General features: G+C 61.1%; 1 protein-coding gene across 1 annotated transcript; it reads right to left on the reverse strand.

The window, feature by feature from the left end:
- Positions 1-485: 485 nt before the first annotated feature.
- Positions 486-15,894, reverse strand: LOC125158874 (uncharacterized). Its single transcript, XM_047846375.1, has 8 exons — positions 15,664-15,894; positions 14,657-15,206; positions 12,968-13,084; positions 11,488-11,658; positions 11,160-11,228; positions 10,678-10,829; positions 5,236-5,352; positions 486-902 (listed from the first exon to the last, which is right to left on the reverse strand). The coding sequence occupies exons 1-8, from the start codon at positions 15,892-15,894 to the stop codon at positions 486-488; spliced, it is 1,824 nt and encodes a 607-aa protein (XP_047702331.1).
- Between the last annotated feature and the right edge of the window lie 4,635 nt (positions 15,895-20,529).

The following is a 20,529-nucleotide window of genomic DNA, read 5'->3' on the forward strand; positions in this document are numbered from 1 at the left end:
ACACAGGTGGGGGTCCCCGCCTCACAGCGTCTCCCGAGACGGGCACCTCCCGTCACATGACCGATTGCGGTGGGCCTCCTTCCAGGGGACCCGACTGCACAGGAGTTCAGCCTGCTGGGCAGAAACCGGCAGGTGAGTCCAGGTTTCCAAGGGAAATGAAGACTGAGCCTGAACGTAGTCCCCGTCGAGGGCAGGAGGGGCCTCCGCTGGCCCCTGACTGGGCTGCGGTTGAGCTCGGCAGCTGCTCGAGCCCCGAAGTGGCAGGGTGACCACTGCACTCGGGGAGCAAGTGCCCCCGGGTTTGTTCTGGGAGCAGAGGATCCAAGCAAGGCCTTCTCCGCTTCTGGTCACAAGGCCCACTGAGGGCGGGCGGCCACAGGCAGAGCACCACGCATCACAGGCCCGGACGAGTCTGGTTCTGATCAGCCCAACGGGTTCAGCAGAGGGGGCCCTATGGTTCCCGGAGGGGCCAGAGTCATTCCCTGTCACGTGCAGGCTCGAGGCGGGCCTCCGTGTGACACTGCGACCAGGGAGGAGATCGGAGACCCGTCCCCCTCAGGCCCGTCCTGCTCAGCCGACTGGGGCTCTAGCTGGACCATCTCAGGGACCCACATGGGTGGTTCCTGGGCACCGTCCAGGGCTGGACAGAGCTCCGCGCCCTCTGCGTGGACAAGCCCGCTCACCACTTCTGTGGGCCGTGGATTCCAGGTGGACGAAGTCCCCAAAGCCCCCACACGCACCTCATTCAGGGGCAGTCGTCCGTGTAGAGCTGGGAAGGAGGCCCGCCATCCCTCCAGGTGGTGTGGACGTTTGTCCCTGGCAGTGACGTGCTCTGACAGCGCTTTGAGGATTGAAGGACAGCTGGACGCCCACGGCCGGGTCCCACAGCAGCTCTCCCCAGCCTGACCACAGGGTGGTGGGGAGCTGAGGCCAGCACGATTGCCCAAGGCCAACCGTGCTTGTGTCCCCAGGCCCCACCCTGCCGAGTTCTAAACCGACCACATTCTGTTCCAAATGTCACTGGGGGTGGCCAGGCCATGGCTGAGGTCAGAGGGGGCCAGGGAGGGGGCGAAAGTGCCATTTGACCTCTTAGGTCTTTTCCAAACCAAACACCAGACCTGAGAGCAGGGAAGGGGGTCGGGGGTTCCTGGAAAATCCTTGTCACCTTTATAATCTGCCTGGGGCAGGCCCGGCTAAAGGGTGGCAGGTCTGACCTGTGACCTCTGCTCAGGGTCACCTGGGGCACTTGCCCTGGTGAGGTTCGGGCTGTCTCCCTGAAGAAGGCCCGGGGAGGTTGGCTGCAGGAGATCGAGCCCCACCCCGTGCCCTCGGGGTCACTGCTGGGCTCAGGTCCCCATGGGCCCATGGGCCCATCTCGTCTGTGGGAACCCCCAAAGTGAGCTCTGGGGAGCCGGGTCCCGAGACGCTGACCAGGGTCAGAGTGGGGCAGGGGGACCCTGGGTGAGGACGGGTTGCCCGTGGAGGAAAACTCACACGCGAGCAGGAGATCCTTGTCGGGACCTGGTTCCCGGGGCCGAGGTGGGGAGGCAGCCGCGTCCACAGGGCCGGCCTCCCGGAGCCGACACGCTCACACCGTGAGTGTTGAAGGAAACCACGACCTGTCGTAACGGTGTCCCCCAAACTCTTAACGTAAATTTAGTGAGTTGAACCCATCGGTCTCCTAACTAGAGCGAATCCACCTGTCCATCCACACCCAAGTTCCCGTTCGGGGCCCTGAGAGCCGGCCGCACCCCCACCCCGTCCTCCGGTCCAGGACCCGGGAAGGGACAGGGCGCTCGGAAATTCTCTGCCACGGAAGCTCGTGTACACGTCGCTGTCCCAGGGATGTCAGTCCTGTCCAGCGTCAACCTGAGCGATGGTCCCCTAACCACAGCAGTGACACCAAACGAGAGGAAATTGCTTTCTGCGAGAGAGCCCAAACAAATATCGCAGTTTCTGGATCAGTAGAAGAGACGTGTTGAATAGAGTGACGGGAATGTTCGATTTGCTCCGTCTAGAAATCACATGAGATGGGAGCCATTTACTAATAAGATTCACATGTGCGGAACGAACACATAAAACACTACCCTGAAATTATAATCTTATCAGTTCTCCACTTGAGGTGTTGGGTAATCACTTGATAACAACCATGAAACCAGAGAGAAAAAATTGCATTTATTTTAGGAGACCAAATCTGGCCGTGTCTGGGTTATTGCATTCGTTAGCAACAACGAAATACTGTAATGACACTTCCCACAGAGAGAATAACACTGAAGCACTTGTAAGAATTGTCTAAGCCCCCTGAAGCTGTAGAACATCGTCTGAGAATTATGATCTGAGAGGTTCCCACGTGAGCCATGAATGACCACTTAACAGCAGTAAAACCGAAAGAGAAAATCAAAGCTATTTCAGCAAAAAGAAAAGCGTCTGCCCGTAGACCTGCATCCTCAGAAGCAGGCTCACTGGAGGGTGGGGGCGATTCGGAGGGACTCCCTTCGGGCACCCCTTGGCGTGGGAGCCCCGTGCGCCGATTCCAGAACCTCCTGGAAGCAGGCCGGGAAGATCAGGGAGTGCAAGGTGGTTGCCCCATAAGGTGAAGGTTTGGATGGAAACTGGAAAGTGTCCGTGAGGGATTCGCATCTCACACCTGCTGCACCTGACCGTGCTGTGGGGACAGACGCCGTGCTGGCCGAGGGGCTCCTTCCCCATCTGCTGCAGTCAGCCAGAAGGCATGTCAACGCCCCCTTCGGCCGGCATCGAAATGGGGGCCAGTAAGTTGGCCCCAGCCCGAAGCGGCTAATATTTCGAAAGAGGGTGGGACACCCGGTGGGAGAAAGGGAGGGCCGCCGGACGCATGCGCTGTCAGAAGCTGGAGTGCGGGAGGACAGGTGCTCCCTGTGCTATAGCTCTGTGTGGGGCACAGACAATGGCAGAGGCCAGTGAGTGCCCCCCGGGGGCGACCACCGGGATACTGGAGCAGAAAATACCCAATTCGCGGGCTGTTTGGTTTTGACTGACGTCGCTTATGGCCAAAGGACCTGATCCTGAAACCCTAAATACTCGTAGCGTCCTGAGTGATGCCCGAGAAATCCTGCAGTGGGAGTTCGGTGACCAGAAGAGGCCTGGGACAGGGGGACATTTTATTATGTACTTTGCAGGCACACATGCCACTACGGGGGCGCAAAGAGGTACTCACGTCCGTGAGCAGGGAGCCCCCCCCCCCCCCGAGGAGCTGCCAGGGTCCACTGCCGCGTGCACGGTCCCCGACGTGCAGCTCTCGGCTGGCCCACCGAGGGCTGCCTGGCTGGTTGCTGGCTTGTTCCAAGCGGAACGGGCCGCGTCCTAGGCCACCACTCTGATCAAAGGCGGCACAAGTGAATCGGTTAGTGAACGGAACCGCGTGCCGTCGGCCCCTCTGTTGGGTTTTTACTGATGTACGGGTGGTGGCCGACGGGCTGGCCGTGTGATCGGGTGGACGGAAGTTGGAAACCCAGTCTGGGACAGAGATGGCCCCGTGCAAACCCCTGTGCATATTTAAGGGGAGTGTTTGAGCAGGACGTGTTGATTTCACAGGAAGAACTCCCTTCCGGGGTCAGAAGTGACCGGGATTGGCAGGTGAGTGTCTCAGCGCGGCCACCGCGTCCGCGAGATGGGTTGAAGGGGGGCACATGGAGCCGGGCCGGGTCTGCGCGTGCCCCTTCCGGCACCCTGGAGCCAGGCGTGCCCACACGAGCTGCTCCGTCCGCAGGAAGAGCGGGTCCGCACACAGCTGTGGGGCAGGCTCCCTGGCGGTGGCTCCGGAAGTGGGCGCGCAGCCGACAAGCTGGACCGACGCCCGGTGGCCCCAGGGGGCACGGTGGGTCCTGACCGACTGGGCACCGACTCTGGACAGGGCTCTACTTACCTGGTGCCCTGGGGACGCAGTGCTCAGAGCGCCGGGGGACAGGAGCAGAGGGCGTCACCGCCACCGGGATGGTGGAGTTCACCGCTTCAGGCCAAAGAGCGTACTCTTATCTTCCGAGTGGCGGTTTGACAGAGGCCTGGGACGGGCGGCTGAGACCCGGGTGGCGTGCAGTGTGCGAGCGCACACCAGGCCCCACAGGCCGCAGGGACGCTCCGGTTCTCTGGCAGATCGGGAGGAGGCAGAGAAGCGCACACGCGTCCTTCCGCAGGGGGTGGACTCTCGTGTCCCTGGAGGCCTGGTGCGCACGCGCTGGCCTGGTTTTCTTGCCCGGAAGTGTGTATCTGACACTGCGTAGCCGCGCCTCCTTCACCAGGGCCGGTGTTGGCGTGCTGGGTCTCCCCCCGTCCTCTTACCCTCCACCTGCCCGTGCGGTTACAGTTGATCTGAGTTTCTTAAAGACCGTGTGGATTAGAGCCAGGTTTTTATAGCCATTCTGCCAAGATCTTTCCATTGTGTATTTGAGCCACTCACATTTTCTGTAGGTGTTGATGTAATAGGGTTTAATCCTGCCGCATAAAAAACTATTGTTCGTTCTCTCTGGTTTTTGTCTGTCTTTTTTTTCTCCTCACAGATTTTGTTTTTTAGAGTAGTTTTAGGTTTATAGAAAGATCGAGAAGTGCAAATACTCCCCATATACTCCGAATCTACGATCTCCTTTGGCTAACGCCTCACCTCAGTACAGTCCGTTTGTTACAACCCACGAACCCATGTCAATTGTGTTCATTCATATAGTTTAGGTTTCTCTGATGTATGTTTCAGTTTGTATGTGTTTCTCTTCATTTTGCTTTAAGTTTGTTTATTGGAGTGAAAGAGAGAAAGCACGAGCAGGGGATGGGCAGAGAGAGAGAGAGAGAGAGAGAGAGAGAATCCCAAGCAGGCTCTGAGCTGCCAGGGCAGAGCCTGACACAGAACTTGATCCCATAAACTGTGAGATCGTGACCTGAGCTGAAATCCAGGGTCAGGTGCTCAACCGACTGAGCCCCCCAGACCCCAGTATGTGGCTTTTGTCTAATGTACTTTCTCCGTTGCAGTGCACCAGGCCAGAGATGACACTGTGTTTGATTGTCACGACTCCTCGGTCCTCTTGGCTGGACGGCCTCTCAGATTTCCCTTGTTTTTGATGACCTTGACCATTTTGAGGAGGACTGGCCAGGCATTTCGTAGGATGTCCCTCTATTAGAATTTACCTGACGTTTTTCCCTGTTAGATTGTGGGATTGTGGGTTTGGGGAGGAAGGCCAAGAGGTCAAGGCCATTCTCATCACGCCCTACCGAGCACGCATACTGTCGACGTGACGCGTCACAGCTGACGTTGACCTTGGCCACCTGCTGCAGGGGGTGGGTGTCAGGCTTCTCTGCCCCAATCTTCTCCGGTGTCCGTCCTGCCGTCTTCGGAGGGAAGGCGTTATGAGCAACCCACCCTGTGGGAGTGAGGAGATAGGATCCCTCCCAGAGAGCAGAGTATCCACGTCAGATGATGAAAGATCTGGAATTCTGTCTCCTTCTACCTCGTTGATTTGTTTACTCAATAGTTTCTGTATATCGGCACGGATTCAGGGGCACTTGCTTTATAGTTTGGGTCAGTAATTCAATATTATTATTATTTTTTGCTCAGATGGTCTTGGTGATGGGGGGCTCTTTGAGTTGGCCTCTGTATCCCTTTGACACGCTCCCATCCATGTGGGTGTTTGGGGGGCGCTCTCTAACTTCCTGGTGCTACCAGGCGCTCTGGGCTCACTCAGGCATGTCCTGTCCCCGCTCCAGATTCAGCCACGTCTCCACAGAGCCCTGGTCCCATCACTCTACCCCTTATAGGGGGCCCTGAGCAGAGCCCCCACCCCGCAGCTTGCCCCTGGCTGGGGGGCTCCCCCAATAGAAGCAGGGCCCCCCAGCGCCTTCCTCAGCTGCCCATTGGACCCTCTGGTCCACCCCAAATCTCTCTCCCGTGGCCCTGCCTCCCTAGAGGGTCCAAGGCAGAGGCGGGCACCACGTGATCAGAGTCAACGGGCAGTTGGTTCCCACAGGGGCTGTGAGGGCTCAGCCAGGGACGGAGGAAAGGGCCCCCAGCACGTTAGTGGCCTTTTCCCTAAGTGGCCGGCACAGGGACAGGAGCAGGTGCCCAGGCTGCTTCGTTAGAGCCAGTGCCTGCCAGGGGCCAGAGGAGCCCGGGGGCACAGGCCCTGAGGGACTCACCCCACATAGGCCAGCTGCTAGGGGGCCTTCCGGGCCCCTGCCCTGAACGTGCACATTTAAGTGAGCACGTCCACACACACAGACACAAACATGCAGAAACACATACATGTTCCATTTCGCACTCAAGGCGATTTCCTGCAGTGGCCACAGGTGGGGTGGGACACGGGAGCCCCTCCGGGTGAGCCAGCCCAGGCTGGGTGAGAAAACGTTTCACTTAGGAGAGTGTGGTCGGGCGAGGGGCCCCGGGGGATGGTGGGACAGGGACCCGACGCGCTGAGCCCCGCGAAGCGGCTGGCTCTGTGCTGGTCCTGCTGCGGAGGGCCTGGAGGCTCTGCACACGCCTCCAATTTGCAGAAGAGGAAATGAGTCAGCAGGGTGTAGCCAGTGCTCCCCGCGGGCTGACCACACTCAGCTCCCCGGAGTGGCCGTTGGCATTTCTTTTAGTCAAAACGATTGCTATCACTGAAGCTTCACACGAGCAGGCAGGGTCTCCCCTGGGCCTGCTGGACGCATAGCTCAGAAACGCTGGTCCGTGTTGCCAATATTTGCCGGGGTCAGCCACGTGCCTGTGACCTCTTCCTGCTTTTCCACCTCACAGCCTGGGCTGCCGACTTCATGAGCCGGAGGGGCTGCGGGCCTCTGACCGGCACCCTGAGCACTCTTATCCCCCGGGAGGCCAGCCCTGGCCCAGGAGGCACTTGCTCTCCAAATCTCTCTCCGCTCACCCACCGTTCCACCATTCAGGATTCACTCCTTTGACTAGATCACAGTCTCTCCACTGGCTCTAGAAAAGGTTACACTTTCAGGCACTGACACCGGACAGGTGTGGGCCCTGCTGGGAAGGACAGTCTGCTCAGGTGAAGCAGATACGAGGCTCCAGGCTTGGTGCCCGGGCTGAATCTAACCCCCTCGAGTGGGCAACTTCCTTGCCACCTGCAAGGCTGGCATAACAGGTGAGTGGGCTCCCCGGCTCTGTCCCTCTGAGAACCCAGGTTATTTCGGCCACGAGGAGTGATGCCCAGAAGTGGTGAGGAAAGGTCTCAGAGGCAGGGGACTCGGCAGGCACTCAGCACGAGGTGCCAGCTCTGTGGGAGGCCCTCTAGGTGTGACCCTTGGGTACTATGGTGCCCCCAGGCAAGAGCTGGATGCCTGGCTGTCCCCCTGAGCGGTCCGGGGTAGCTCTTCCTCCCCGCACCTCCCCCCACAACGGTGCCCTGCGGGCCCAGCCCAGAGCTGCACGCAGGGCTTGGGGCAGCAGCCGCCTGGGGGCCTGTGTGAAAGTCCCAGCCCTGCAGAGTCCGTGGGAGAGAGCGCAGGCTCTGGGGGGTTGGGGCCCGGACGGTGACCCAGCTGGGGCCAGGAGGAGCTGAGGGCCACCTGGGCTGTGGTTTGTCCCCTTGAAGCATGTGATGGATGCTCAGGAGCCCGCTGGGCCTCCCCCCAGCTGACGGGGACCGGCTTCCACCAGAGGGAGGCGGTCTGTCCCTTCCCTCGACAGCCCAGGCCTGTTCCCGGCCCTGCACTGCGGGAGGCGGGGTCAGGGTGTAGTGTCCTGTCCTAAGGCTCCGGAGTGATGGCCGGGCCGGGAGCAGGGTTTTGTCTGAATTCAGGGGCCCCGTCTTGGGGCCGGGCTCCTGTGGCTCAGCAGGAGCTGCCTGCCCTTCAAGCTCGCGGAGGCCTGGCTTTGTGCAGAGAAGCTGTGGTTTTTTTGGTTTTTTGTGTTTTTTTTTTTACCACTGTGGGGAGGAACACTGTTACCTGATATGGTTTGCGGTCCTCTTATGGGTGCGAGCCTGTTGCTCTGCACCGAGGTCCATTTCTATTCATGGTTTGCTTTTTTTCCCTGTTTTTTGAAAACAATGAAAAAAACATTTTTAATGTTCATTTATTTTTTTAGAGAGACACAGAGACAGAGTGCCAGCAGGGGAGGGGCAGAGAGAGAGGGAGACACAGAATCCCAAGCAGGCTCCAGGCTCCCAGCCGTGCCGGCCCGACACGGGGTCGAACTCACGAACCTCGAGATCGTGACCGACTGAGCCGCCCGGGCACCGCTAAAACTATTTTTTAAAGAGTTCTTTGCACATTAGTCTTCACCCTTTGTGACAAAGGTTGCCAACCCTTTCTCCCTAGTTTGCTATTTGTTATAGGTATCGATGCTCTTTATCGCTTCTGGATTTTCCGTCACGGTCAGAGAGATCTCCCCCGCTCCCAAGTGTAGAAAGAACGTCACCCCTGCTTTCACGTTTTTACAGTTAGGTCTCCGATGGCTTCGAGTCCCTTCTGGGAGTTCACTCCGGTGCGAGGCATAGAGTCAACCCTCCCCCACACGGCCCGGGCACCACTTACCGCGATGTCTGCCTTCTCCCCAGTGACGCTGGGGCCGCGCCCGTCAGATACTGAGTGTCCTTTGTACTTGGGCCTGGTTGTGGACAGTCATCTTTGTCCACTCGCCCGGAGCATGCGCTGTGACTGCGGAGGGTTTGAGCTGTGTTTGGCGACCTGGCCACAGTGCCACCGCCCGCACGTGTCTCCTGCGGCGTTTGCTTGGCTTTCTTGCTGGCTGGTTTTTTTTGTTTTGTTTTTTTTTTCAACGTTTATTTATTTTTGGGACAGAGAGAGACAGAGCATGAACGGGGGAGGGGCAGAGAGAGAGGGAGACACAGAATCGGAAACAGGCTCCAGGCTCTGAGCCATCAGCCCAGAGCCCGACGCGGGGCTCGAACTCCCGGACCGCGAGATCGTGACCTGGCTGAAGTCGGACGCGCAACCGACGGCGCCACCCAGGCGCCCCTCTTGCTGGCTGGTTTCATACTGATCTGGGAATCTGGCATCCAGCCTCAAAGCACTCTGGCGTTATTACTTGTTATTTTTATTACTATTATATATTTACGATTCTATATTATGTAATTTTATGCTAATGACTTTATTATTATTACTGTATCATCAACATGTATGTGTTAACTTGGGGGGAACTGACATCCTTAGGATGTTGGGATATCGTCTCTAAGAGCAAGGAATGACTTTCCGTGTTTTCAAGTCTTTCGGGAATTTAAAAAAATGTTCACTGGAACCAGGATTTACGCATTCCCTGTTAGATTTATTTCTAAGCTCTTTATAGCTTTGCTGTTACTGATATTTTTCTTCTCATTGTATGCTATGTGAAGCCTGTCGGATGCCTATTTTTTTTAAATTTTTTAAATGTTTATTTATTTTTAAGAGAGAGAGAGAGTGTGCATGAGCGGGGGAGGGGCAGGGAGAGAGGAGACACAGAATCCGAAGCAGGTTCCAAACTCTGAGCCATCAGCACAGAGCCCGATGCGGGGCTCGAGCTCGAGAACCGTGAGATCACAACCTGTGCTGAAGTCAGACGCTCAACCGACTGAGCCTCCCGGGCGGCCCTAGTGCCTGTTAATGTGACATTCCGCCACCGTCCTGAGGCTCTCCGTGCTTGTGACTGGTTTTGTGGTGCCTATTTCTTCCAGTGTCACTATCACGCTGTCTGCAGATAGGAATTGGTTTTCCTCTAACTGTTCCCTCCTGTCCGGTTTCATCCGATCGTATCTTAGCGGGAGCCGCGACTCCTCACTGTCTTTCTGACTCGGCCAGACGTGGTCTGTTCCCACCGAGTGGGGCGTCGGGTTGTGAGCGCGCCCTGTGCGCACGTAGGCGTGTACGCATGATTAAGAAATGACCCACCGCTTCCTAATGCGCTAGCATCTTTTAGAACAGGAAACAGATGTTATATTTTCTCAGAGGCCTTTTAAGTGTCGGTGGAGATAATCGTATGATTTTATTCCTAGATTGATTAACGAGGGGGATTATATTAAACAGTGGCCCAGTATGGAACCATTTTTGCATTCTTCGTGTTAAACTCGTCATCAACTTTTTGTAGTAATTTTTAAATTGCCTCCCACGTTAGTAATCAGTTCATCAGAGCTTCGTATGGAAATTATGAAAATTGTGTTCTTTCCATCAAGTGCAGTGTTCCTTAAATTTAAGTTACGCTTCCCAGCATGTGGGTGTTGCTTTATGACGTTGAAGTTTTCCAAAACAAAGACCCTAAACTCCCCAGGGAATTCTGATAATTTGCTGACATTACTTATTACAATGTGCACAGGTTTGCTTTTCCTGTACGAACTCACTGGTTACATTTACTACATGAGTGGGACGCCTGGGTGGTTCAGTCGATCGAGTGTCCCACTCTTGAGCTCATCTCAGGTCTTGATCTCAAGGCTGTGAGTTCAAGCCCCGCATTGGACTCCTTGCCGGATGTGGAACCTACTTAAAAAAAAAAATTTACTAAGTGAGCACCAGAAGCTTCGGTCCTGGAAGTATTTGTGCAGAGGCCACGTTCTATGGGGACAGACGTGCCAGCCAGCCTCTAACGTTGGGCCCCCCGAGGACCCTCTCCTCCTTCCTGGGGCTACAACCTCTGCTATCACCCCCGGCCCCCCGGCCCACAAAGACTCCCTTCAAAGGGAGCTGGACGGCCCCCCATCCTGGCACCAACCCTGTGTGCACCTGGTCCTCCTTCTGGAAGCTTCCATGTAGCCCCATCAAGCCTTCCAGAAGGCACACAGGGCTGGCCTCAGAGACCTGGGCCTGCTCACCCCTCCCGGAGCAGCCCCTCCGAGGAGGGGAGAGGGAGATGGGGCCCAGAGGGAGCAGCCTCACTGCCAGGCCAGGTGGAGAGCGGATGAAAAAGGGGCGAAGGGGCAGCCACGGGAATTGGGGGGGGGGGCGGAATTCTCCTTTCACTCTACCCGGCCACGAGGACCCGGGGGCGTGCCGCCCTGAGGGTCGGATGCTGGCGGATGGTGGGACCCGGACCCTGTGTCCAGCCCGCTCCCCTGCAGCCTCAGGCTCCGGCCGCCTTCCCCCACGTGGCCAGCAGGTCTCAGGGCGAGGAGGCTGCTCGGGCCTCCCGGGCGGTGGGTTCTGGGCAGCCAGGCACCACCTGTGGAATCTCTGCCCCAGCATCTTCTCAGGACCCCGTGACCCACCCTGGACCTCTTGCCTTTCCTCCTCGGTCTTCCCTTTGATCCTAATTCTGTGAAGAGGCAAGAGACGCCCTGTGGGAAGATGGAGGTGACGCAGACCAGCCTCCATGGCGTACGCCCTTCCTTGCCTGCCCTTCCAGAAGCCTCTGTCAGGCCAGGGAGACGGGCAGGTCTTAGGAATGGTTTATTGACGAAAGGTTTGGGGGGAGAAAGGGCTGCGGGTCCGGTCCCCCCTCGGCTCAGGGAGGCCCCAGAGTCCAGCCAGAGCCCCGGCCCTCCCCCCAGACCGTGCTGGCTCAGCAGGAGCCCGGCAGCGGCTGCCCCGCCCCACCCCGCCCAGGCTCCCGGCTTCTGCACCCCTCTGCAGGCGTCTGGGTGTCTCTAGGCCCCGGGGCCGGCTTCCCTCTAGGAGTTCGGTACTTGTTCTTCTGGCTGTACAACAGGTTCCTCTGGAACAGGCGAGGAAGGCGGCCATGATACAGCAGGACGGCCAGGACCATCCCTGCAAGAAACCAGGCGTCAGGCCACAGGGCCCAGTCGGCTCGTTGCAGCATGAGGCAGCCCGGGTGCTCACGCCGGGACCCTCAGTGCGACGGGGGCCCCGCAGGCCTGGGCCTGGGGGAGCCTGCGCACCTGCGTCAGGGAGCCAGCGCCCGGACCCTGGTCTGGCCCTTCCCACACCTCCCTCCCCTCCCCGCCCCCTGCGCCTACCCCTGGGAGACGTGCATGACCCATCGGGAACCGGGCTCACTTCTCGGCCAGGCTCCGGGGACCCGGGCCTGGTGTCGCCGGCACAAATGTCGAAGGCCACGTGCACAGCCTCTTTCTTCCCAGGGCCGCCTCCCAAGTGACCTGTCATCCCTGTGCATGGCTGTGTTGGGCGTGTAGGCAAGAGTGGAGGTGACAGCGAAGGAGGAGACGGGTGTGGGTGGGGCTGGGGCTGGGAAGTGCAGGGTGTGCTGAGGGCAGGGCCTGGCCCCTGGTTCCCAGGTTCTTCCCGGAACTCGTGGAGCAGAGAATCCTAAATTCTCACGTGGCCGCTAGGGTCATTGGGAAGGTAAGTGGGCCACGGCAGGACAGGGGAGCACATTTTCTTCAAGGGTACGTGAATCTTCTAAGGACTTACACAGGGAAGCCCCCTTGAGCCCGAGGACTGTTCTCAGGGGCACACGGCCCGTCCCCTGGGAGGCGGCGGGGGAGGAAGTCACAGGGAGGGCCGAGAGTTAGTGCCCTAACTGAAAACCCAGAAGTGGCTCTGCGAGCCCGTCATGTAGGGAAGGGGGAGGGGATAAGGAGACCCTCGCTGCCTTTGGAGGGGGGCGGGGATGCGGGCAGGGCAGGGACTGCTCCTCTTCCCGGTGCTTTCTGCGGACGGACCACATGCACCCGAGGCCGCGGTCAAGTGGAAAGTGAAGTCGCAAATAGGAACGATGGGAGTTCTCATGGCTCGTACAGCTGCCTGGGAGCCCCGGGGAGGCCGAGGCTGTGCTCCCCGAGAACACGCCCACCGTGTAGACAGAGAGAAGTGGAGGAAGCTTCCAGAGCTCCACTGGACCCCGCTTACCCGCCGGACAAGGTGTGGAGAGTGTGGTGAGGCCGAGGGGCCAAGGCCGGGTGCTGGAGAAGCGGTCCCTGCCTGGGCCCCGGGCTCAGGGTCCGTGAGGGCGCCCTGCAGGCGTGGGTGCGTCCCTCCTGCCCGCCCAGCACCCACGTCCACCACAAATGCTTTGCGTGGCAATCCCCAAGCCACTGTCCAGGCCTGGCCTTGCCTGCTGCCCACGGAGACTCCCAGGTGACCCCTCTGCCCTTACCTGTCAGGGGACCCAGCCAGTACACCTGCATGTACTCCAGCAGGGTGTGGCCCGAGCAGTGGAAGGTGGCCCAGGTGGCCAGGGCCGGGTTGAAGAAGGCGGACGTGAAGGGCCCAGCTGTGGGAGGAGGCACAGACCGTCCCCGTGGGGCCCTGCCTGCAGCCGCCTCTCCGGCCAGGAGAGGAGCCACCCCGGAAATCCCCACCGTGGTTCCCGGCACACAGGCTGGGGCTCAGCCTATCCTCGCCCCCCTGTACTGATGGGGACGTGGGCAGGAGGGCTACTCGGCCAAAGCCAAAGGTCCCGGATCAGGGAGCAGCTGGGACAAGACCTCCCCCACCCGACCCACCGCTCATCTCCCCCAGCTCTCTTCTCCTCTGTCCACCTGGGGGCACTTGTCCTTGAGAGAAAGGGAGACAGAGACAGAGAGATGGAGAGAGAGACAGAGACGGTGAGACAGGGAGACAGGCAGAGACAGAGACAGATGGTGGAGAAGGGTTGAGCCCAGTGAAGAAACAAGAGAAAGGGGAAGGGGCAGGGCAGATGAGGAGGGGCTGGGGAAAAAGCCAGCGTCCTTCAACCCCGGCCACGTCCACCGCTGCCAAAGAGCACCGGCCTCGTCCGGGCAGACCAGAGTGGGAAGCACTCTGCAGACCAGGATCTCCGGGAGGCGCCCTGGGTGGCGGCAGGGCCGACACAGGAGCTCCGGGCATCTCCCCCGGGCGGGACCCCAGGCAGTCCGGACGCACAGCCCTGCTCCTGGCAAGTCTCTGCTCACCCGTGCCTCAGTTTCCCCGCCTGTGCGCGGGCTCTGGCGGCGCCTTCCCGGGCACGTGACGTCTGTTCTGTACCAGACCCTGGATGGCGTCTCAGAAAGTCAGCCCTCTGGTTCTGTCCCTACCGGGCCCCGCCCGCCCCCGAGAGCAGACTTGGGGGAGCTGGGCCCTCAGGCCCTTCCAGGTGTAGCCCTAGCGCCCTGAGCAGGAGTGAGCCGCCGGCCACATGACCTGCACCCCACCCCCACAGCTCTGTTCCCCTGCCCGGGACAGCGGCCCTGTGAGGTCAGCAGTCCGGACATCCCACAGCTGACCTCAGCTCTCTGCTTGCACCACTGGTGGGAAGGGTGGCTGCGTGGGGGCCGGGAGAGGGGGGCGGTGCCAGGGAGCTTGGTCAGGAGGCCCGGGGCCCGAGGCGCGGGCGAGGATGGGAGGGGGGAGGCGCTGCCCTCCCTGGAGACATCTGGGGCTGAGTGGGGAGGGGGAGGGGGCGGGGGCAGACACGGCGGGACCTGGTGCTCTTGGACGGGGCGGCAGAGGACGCGCAGGGGCTTCCAGAGCGGGGCCTGGCCTGGGCCCTGAAGAAACCGCACTGGCTGCCCCTCCCCTCGCCCCAACCTGTCCCGGGAGCCGGCCTCCTGAGATGGCCAGGAGCGGCTGGGATGTGGAAGATCCAGCCAGAACGACGGCCCTGACGGGGGCCCAGGTCCACCCTGCCGCACCGGGTCCTGTCCAGCCGGCCGCCGTGCCACCACTGGGTTCCCGGGAAAGGGCGGTCGGCAGCTTCCGTGGGCCGGCGGCCCCCCTTGGCCGGCGGCCTCGCCCCCGGGTGTCCGCAGGTGCGGGTGGGCGCAGTGGCCACGCGGGTGCAGAGGCTCTGACGTGGCCCAGGGGAGAGGCAGCCCCGTCTCACCTGTGTGGGTCATGACGGTGGCCAGCAGGGCCACGGCCGGCACCCGGTAGGCAGGCAGGCTGTTCCGGAGGCGGAGGAGGGTCAGGTGCAAGAGGAAGGCGCCGGCGCCTTCCACGAGCGCGCCGTGGGACACGGGCGTGCGCAGGGGGGAGCTGCAGTGCGGGTCCAGGAGGTTCTGGAGGACGTGCAGGTCACAGAGCTCCCAGGCCCAGTACAGCCGGGTCAGGGCACAGGCCGCCCGCACACCCAGCCCCTGGGCCGCCAGCTTCAGCAGCGTGCGGGGCCCGGAGGCCTCGGCCAGGAGGAAGTCCTGCAGGGACACGGTGGGGTTGGCCGCGGCGCCGTCGCAGGTCGCCCCGTGAACCAGGAAGAGCAGGGTGAGCAGGGTGAGCAGCAGGTCGGGGCCGAAGCCCCCCGCCCAGGGGCCGAGCTCCGCCAACATCCGCATCTCCAGACAGCAGGCCCCCAGCTGGGCCGCGCCCACCGCCTCCCGGGCGAAGCTGGCGTAGGCGCCCGCCGGGAGCAGGGCCTTGCACGCCCTCCTGGCCGCCTGGCAGAGGACGAAGGTGGCGAAGAAGAAGGAGAGGGACACGTTCAGACCGGCCATCGGCCTGGGGGCCCCTAGAGGAGCAGGCCGAGCGGGGGACCCGAGCTGACGTGTCAGGGCTGGCGCGCCCTGAGCCCTGAGCCCCGAGGACGGGGCCGCTGTGGGAGAGTCCGCCTGGGCGGGCTGTCCCTGCGAACGCCACACCTGTGCCCTCACCTCCTCACCCCTGCCCCCCCCCCCCCCCCCACCTGCCGGCCCGGGAGCAGAACCACAGCGGACGCCCATAGGTCAGGCGTCCTCCCTGGGGCCTGAGGCACGCCTGGCCCCCTGCCCCCACTCGGCCAGCCGCGGGTGCTGGACGCAGCTTCAAAGCCTCCGTCGGAGCTCCGTGACTCACGGCCCGGGCCCTTGGCTCCGTGGGCACGGCCTGGCAGCTCCCTGCCCCTGTGCTGTGTCCCACCTGGGTGAGGGGCCCCGGCTCTGCCTGCACTGTGGGTCCCCTGGCCCCGGGTCCCCCTGCGAAGGCAGCTGCGTGCCGGGCCAGGTGTCCCCACACAAGCGAGGGAGGGAGCCGTGGGCGCTCCGGCCTGGCCGTTCCGGACTCCCCAGGAAGCTGACCCTGCAGAAGTCTGCCCGGCCCAGCATGCACTTTGCTTTTCCTGCCTAGCAGCCCAGACTCATAACGATGCATTTCCAAGAAGCCTGGCTGGCTGAGACGTTCAGGTGCTTCCTTCTGGACCCAAGATCACAATGACCTTGGAAGACTAGACCCGTTCCCCCTCGGTAAGCAGAGACTGCCTGTGAACGGCCCTCCTGGGGACAGGCTGTGGGGCCTGGCTCTCAAGCCCAGAGCAACCGGGGACTTTGGGACACCGGCCAGGCTTCAGAGACACGAGCTCGGAGGTCGTAGTCCCAGGGGCTTGAGGTCACCGACACGTCACAGTGACTGTAGTATGCCATCGACCTTGGGGAAGGGCAGACATTGAGCAGTTGCGTTGGGTCACTGACGGCGGCTGGATTCAGCGGCCAACCCCTGGTGGAGGGGTCATTCCAGGCAGAAGGAGATGGCCTGGCGCAGTGCGGAGACCGCTGGATGGGGAGCTTGCCGGGGGAGGGGTCTGCCAGGCTGGGGAGGGGCCTCTGGCCCTGAGCTCCTCCCTCAGGACTGGGAGGGGAGGGGGACAGAGGCTGGGAGGGGCGTGGCACTGGGGAGGGAGGAGCTTCGGGGGAAGGCCCAGGTCAAGGTCTCCTGGACATACCAGGCCCAAGGCAGTGGGCGCAGTGGGGCGGGGAGATCAGCGGGGCAGGTGGGCCAGTGGGAGATGGGCACCTCGTCCCCTTACCCCATGTCCCAACCCCCGTGCCCCGCAGATGGACAGACAGAGCCATGGAGATGGGCTCTGAGCACAGCAGGTGGGCTTTCCGCAAGGCAAAGGCCCCACCGTCCAGACACCGCTGGGGGTACGGGTGACGCCTCTGCCCCTCCTACCCTCACCCTGTGCCCACCTGGGGGTCCCCAAGGCCTGCAGCAGCACCTGACCCCTCTCTCTCACAAGCCTTCCCTATCCTGCTTCCCCCTGCCCCTCAAGAGAAGGCCGGCCACCGACTTCCTTCCAAGGAGTTCAGCTGAGCAAGACTACTGGAGAAAGGGCTGGGTATGACGTCACCCCCTGAGAGCACCTGACTTCTGGGGGACCGTGACTAAAGTCCTGGACGTGTCCCAAATGGCCCTGTCACCTGCAGCACTGCAGGGTTGCTCAGCAGGGCCCAGCTCTGGACCGCGGCCCCCTCTGGAGCAGGTGCACACATTCACAAGGAGGCCCAGCAGTAGCTCCGCCTCCTTGAGAACCAGCCTTCCTGCGGGGGTTGGGGGGGAGGGGTGCCCTCACCTCTGGCCCAGCCTCTGCCCCCCTGACCCTCCTTTTGTTTGTGTGGCTCCCGTCCAAGGGCTCCCCCCGCCCCCCTGGCAGCCTCCCTTTGCGTGGACGCAGGGGAGACTGACAGCTAGGAGGGGGGTCCAGAGCATGGGCGACAGATGCTGCCTTTCCTCTGGTTGTCCCAGTAGAGGATTTTGAGGTCCAGAACTTTCCTGGAGGTGGGGAAGGGGCCTGGGCCCCAGGGGGCAGGGGTGAGGTTAACCCCACAGGAGCTCTGCCTGCTGCTCCCCCTGGAAGGCAGACAACCGCCCAGACCCCAGCCCCAGGAAGGGGTGTGGGGGGCAAGGGGCCTGTTCTTTCCTTTAAGGTCCCGCCCTGTCAGAGGAGCGGGGAACAGGTGGAGCCCTGGAGTCCGTGAGCGGAGAAGCCGGAGCTCCCTCAGGGATCACGCAGAGACCCCCTTCCACCCTCCAACCCCCTGCTCCAACTGGGGCGGGGGGTGGGCCTGGCCCAGTCAGAACACACAGAAAGTGGTTTCAGACCCAGGAAGCAAGCACATCACCGAGAACACAAGCCTGGCTAATGCTCAGTGGCTATTCATGCTGAGCGATCAGCGGGAGTTCAATCTTTATTTTTGCTTAAGTTTAACTTTTATTTACTTATTTATATTTGTTTTTGAGAGACGGGGAGAGAGAAAAAGCGCGTACACGCATGCTCGCACAAGCACACACGGGAGGGACGGAGAGAGACAGAGAGGGAGAGAGAGAGAAAATCCCAAGCGGGCCCTGCTCTGTCAGCACAGAGCCCGACATGGGGCTCGATCCCAGGAACCGTGAGATCATATGATCATGTGAGCCGAGATGCTTAACCGCCTGAGCCACCCGGGCGCCCCATCATTTTAACGTTTGGATAAAACTTAAATAGAGCAAAGCACACGGTCTTGGGGCCAACTTGCACGCCGTGGGGCAGCGGGGTAAAGCCAGGGGACGGGCGACGATCACAGGTGCTCACTCCTCCGGTGTCAACGCGTTCTCTAGGACCACGGCACGCGACTGCAGCTGTGGTCACACTGCTGAGCCTGGCGGCCTCCCGAGGGGGTGTCGGGGGAGCTCGGGCCCTGTTGTGTCCGAGTCTGCTTCCTTTCAACTGCTGCTGACAGAGGACGTCCTGTCTCGCTCCCGGTCCTGAGGGTTCCCACTCCCATCTGCCCGTAGGGATGGCGTTAGCTGTGGGCTGCTGAGAGACGTGCCTTGTCAGGCTGAGGACGTGACCGTCCACGTAAAGGCTCAGGTAGCAACGGACGTTACGTTTGGTCAAACGCTTTTTCTGTGTCTGTGACTTTTCTAATTTTTCTGATTTTTCTGATTTTCAACCAGATTTTGGTTGGTTTAACGTGGTGAATCACACTGATCGGTCTTTGAGCCAACCCCGCATTCCCGAGGTTCGCCCCGCCCGATCACGAGGGATTATCCTTCTAGTTAGTAGATTCGGTTTGGCAAAACGTTACCGAAGATGCTCGTTTTCTATGTCGCTGAAAGACGCTGGTTTGCATTTCATTTTCTTGCGATATCATCGTGTGGCTTTGGTACCGGGTGAAGCTGACCGTACAGAAAAGCTTTGAGGCTGCCTGGGCACGTGGGTTATGCAGCCAGGTGCGGCCGGGTGCCGAGGCAAGCAGGCGGGTGCCCCCGTGACCATCGCCCCTCACACCCCTCCAGGCTCTCTTCCCCCCTGCCTCGCCGGTGTGGGAAGTGGGTGCTCTCCGGACAGTGCTGGACCTCTGACCCCAGGGGCCATTCTTGGCCGCATCGAACAGACTCAACACACAAGTAAGGCCACAGTGGACACCCGCGGGTCTGATGTTGCATAAGGAGCCACATTTATTTCTTAATTGGACAGATTCTTAAGTGCACACACACAGTACAGGAGCCTAGAGCCTAACACTCAGGTTTAGGACGTCAGGGAACTCGAGTCGTTACGTCGGGATGGTGGTTACAGTGCAGGGGCCAGGGTGTGCCACACAACCACATATGTACAAGCTATGGGGGGACGCGGGGGACGGCCAGCTGCGGGAAGCACCGGCCTGGAAGAAGCCATAGACTCTGTTGATCCCTGGGGGCACTTCCCCGGTCCCCGGGGTAAAAGGAAGGTGCCTTCCGGGGTCCCGCACCGGAGGGGGCGGACGGAGGACCAGCACTGCGATCCGCTGACGCCCGAACCACCAGCGACATTCAGGAACTCTCCCCGAGTGCTTCGCCGCGCCCGCCCGACAGGTGCGGAGGGGGCACCGGGACGGAGGGGGAGGCTGCCTCCCTGCAGCCACCCGGGGCGTGTGTGTGCGTGCGTGTGACCGGTGACCGAAACGTTGGCATCTTAGGGGCGATTACTCGGAACACGGAGGCCTTGGAACTTGGGAACATGTCAACACCCCCGAGGCACCAGCTGGGTCACACTGGAGCCTGGAGCCCAGCGCCCCCCTTCCTGGGACCACAGCGGATCAGCGGGGGGACTCCCCTCTCCCTGGAGGAGACAGAGAGCTTCTCTGGGTGAGGACGGCTATCCCTCAAAGCAAAGCAAGTGCCATCAGGTGTTAAAAAGAAAAACTCCCAGAGAGATGGCTTTCTGGATCTTTCTTCCCTCCCCACTTGGTGAGAAATCACAGCCACAGCCAGGCCTGACCTTCCTCTGGGAAACCGCAGCCTCCCTCGTCACAGATGTGAAGACTGGCCCAGTTTGCTAAGTGCCGTCCTCTCTGACGTGACACGTTGGGCAGCTTCTGGCAGGGCGGACAAGGGACCGGGTGTTCTGACTCGGATCTCTCTCCCCACCAACTCCGAGGGTCTGGCAGGGGACGGGGGGTCCACGTGGCCCACACCTGGCTCGCGGGCACGGGCACCAGGGCCAGAATCAAACGGTCCTGGGGGCACCTCCATGGCTGTGGAGGCTCCCGCGTATGGGGCGCGTCCCCCCTTCCCTCAGCCCCACGAGGCAGGTGCTCTGCAGGCTGGCTGGCCTCAGACCCCTGCGCCCCGGGTGCGGGGGCCTCAGAGCCTTCCCAGGCCGCGGCTCCAGGCTGGCTGACCTGGGTGGCCTGCGGCCCGGGCCCTGCACCTCCAGTCTCCCTGCGGGAAGGGGGGCTGTCGGGAACCAACTCATCTAGGAACCACGTCCTCCTTCCCTGGTCCCCTCCCTGCCCTCAAGGCCATCACAGGAGCCAGAATAAATGCTTGCTCTGGACTGTGCCATACCCCTGCCCTCTGCGTCTTGGCCCGGGAACATCCGGTCTCCGGACGTTTGCTCTCTGTCCAGGATGCGAGCCCTCCTCTGGGGGTCCCCAAAGAAGGCCGCTGGGTCCCCGCGTCCCACAGATGTGGTTTCCTCGGACGCGTTTTCTGCCGATGGAGCGATGCCATCAGTGGTGACTTCCGAGCACCGGGACGAGGGGAGCA

The sequence above is a fragment of the Prionailurus viverrinus genome, unplaced genomic scaffold (assembly GCF_022837055.1).
Source record: "Prionailurus viverrinus isolate Anna unplaced genomic scaffold, UM_Priviv_1.0 scaffold_39, whole genome shotgun sequence".
Classification (NCBI taxonomy): Eukaryota; Metazoa; Chordata; class Mammalia; order Carnivora; family Felidae; genus Prionailurus; species Prionailurus viverrinus.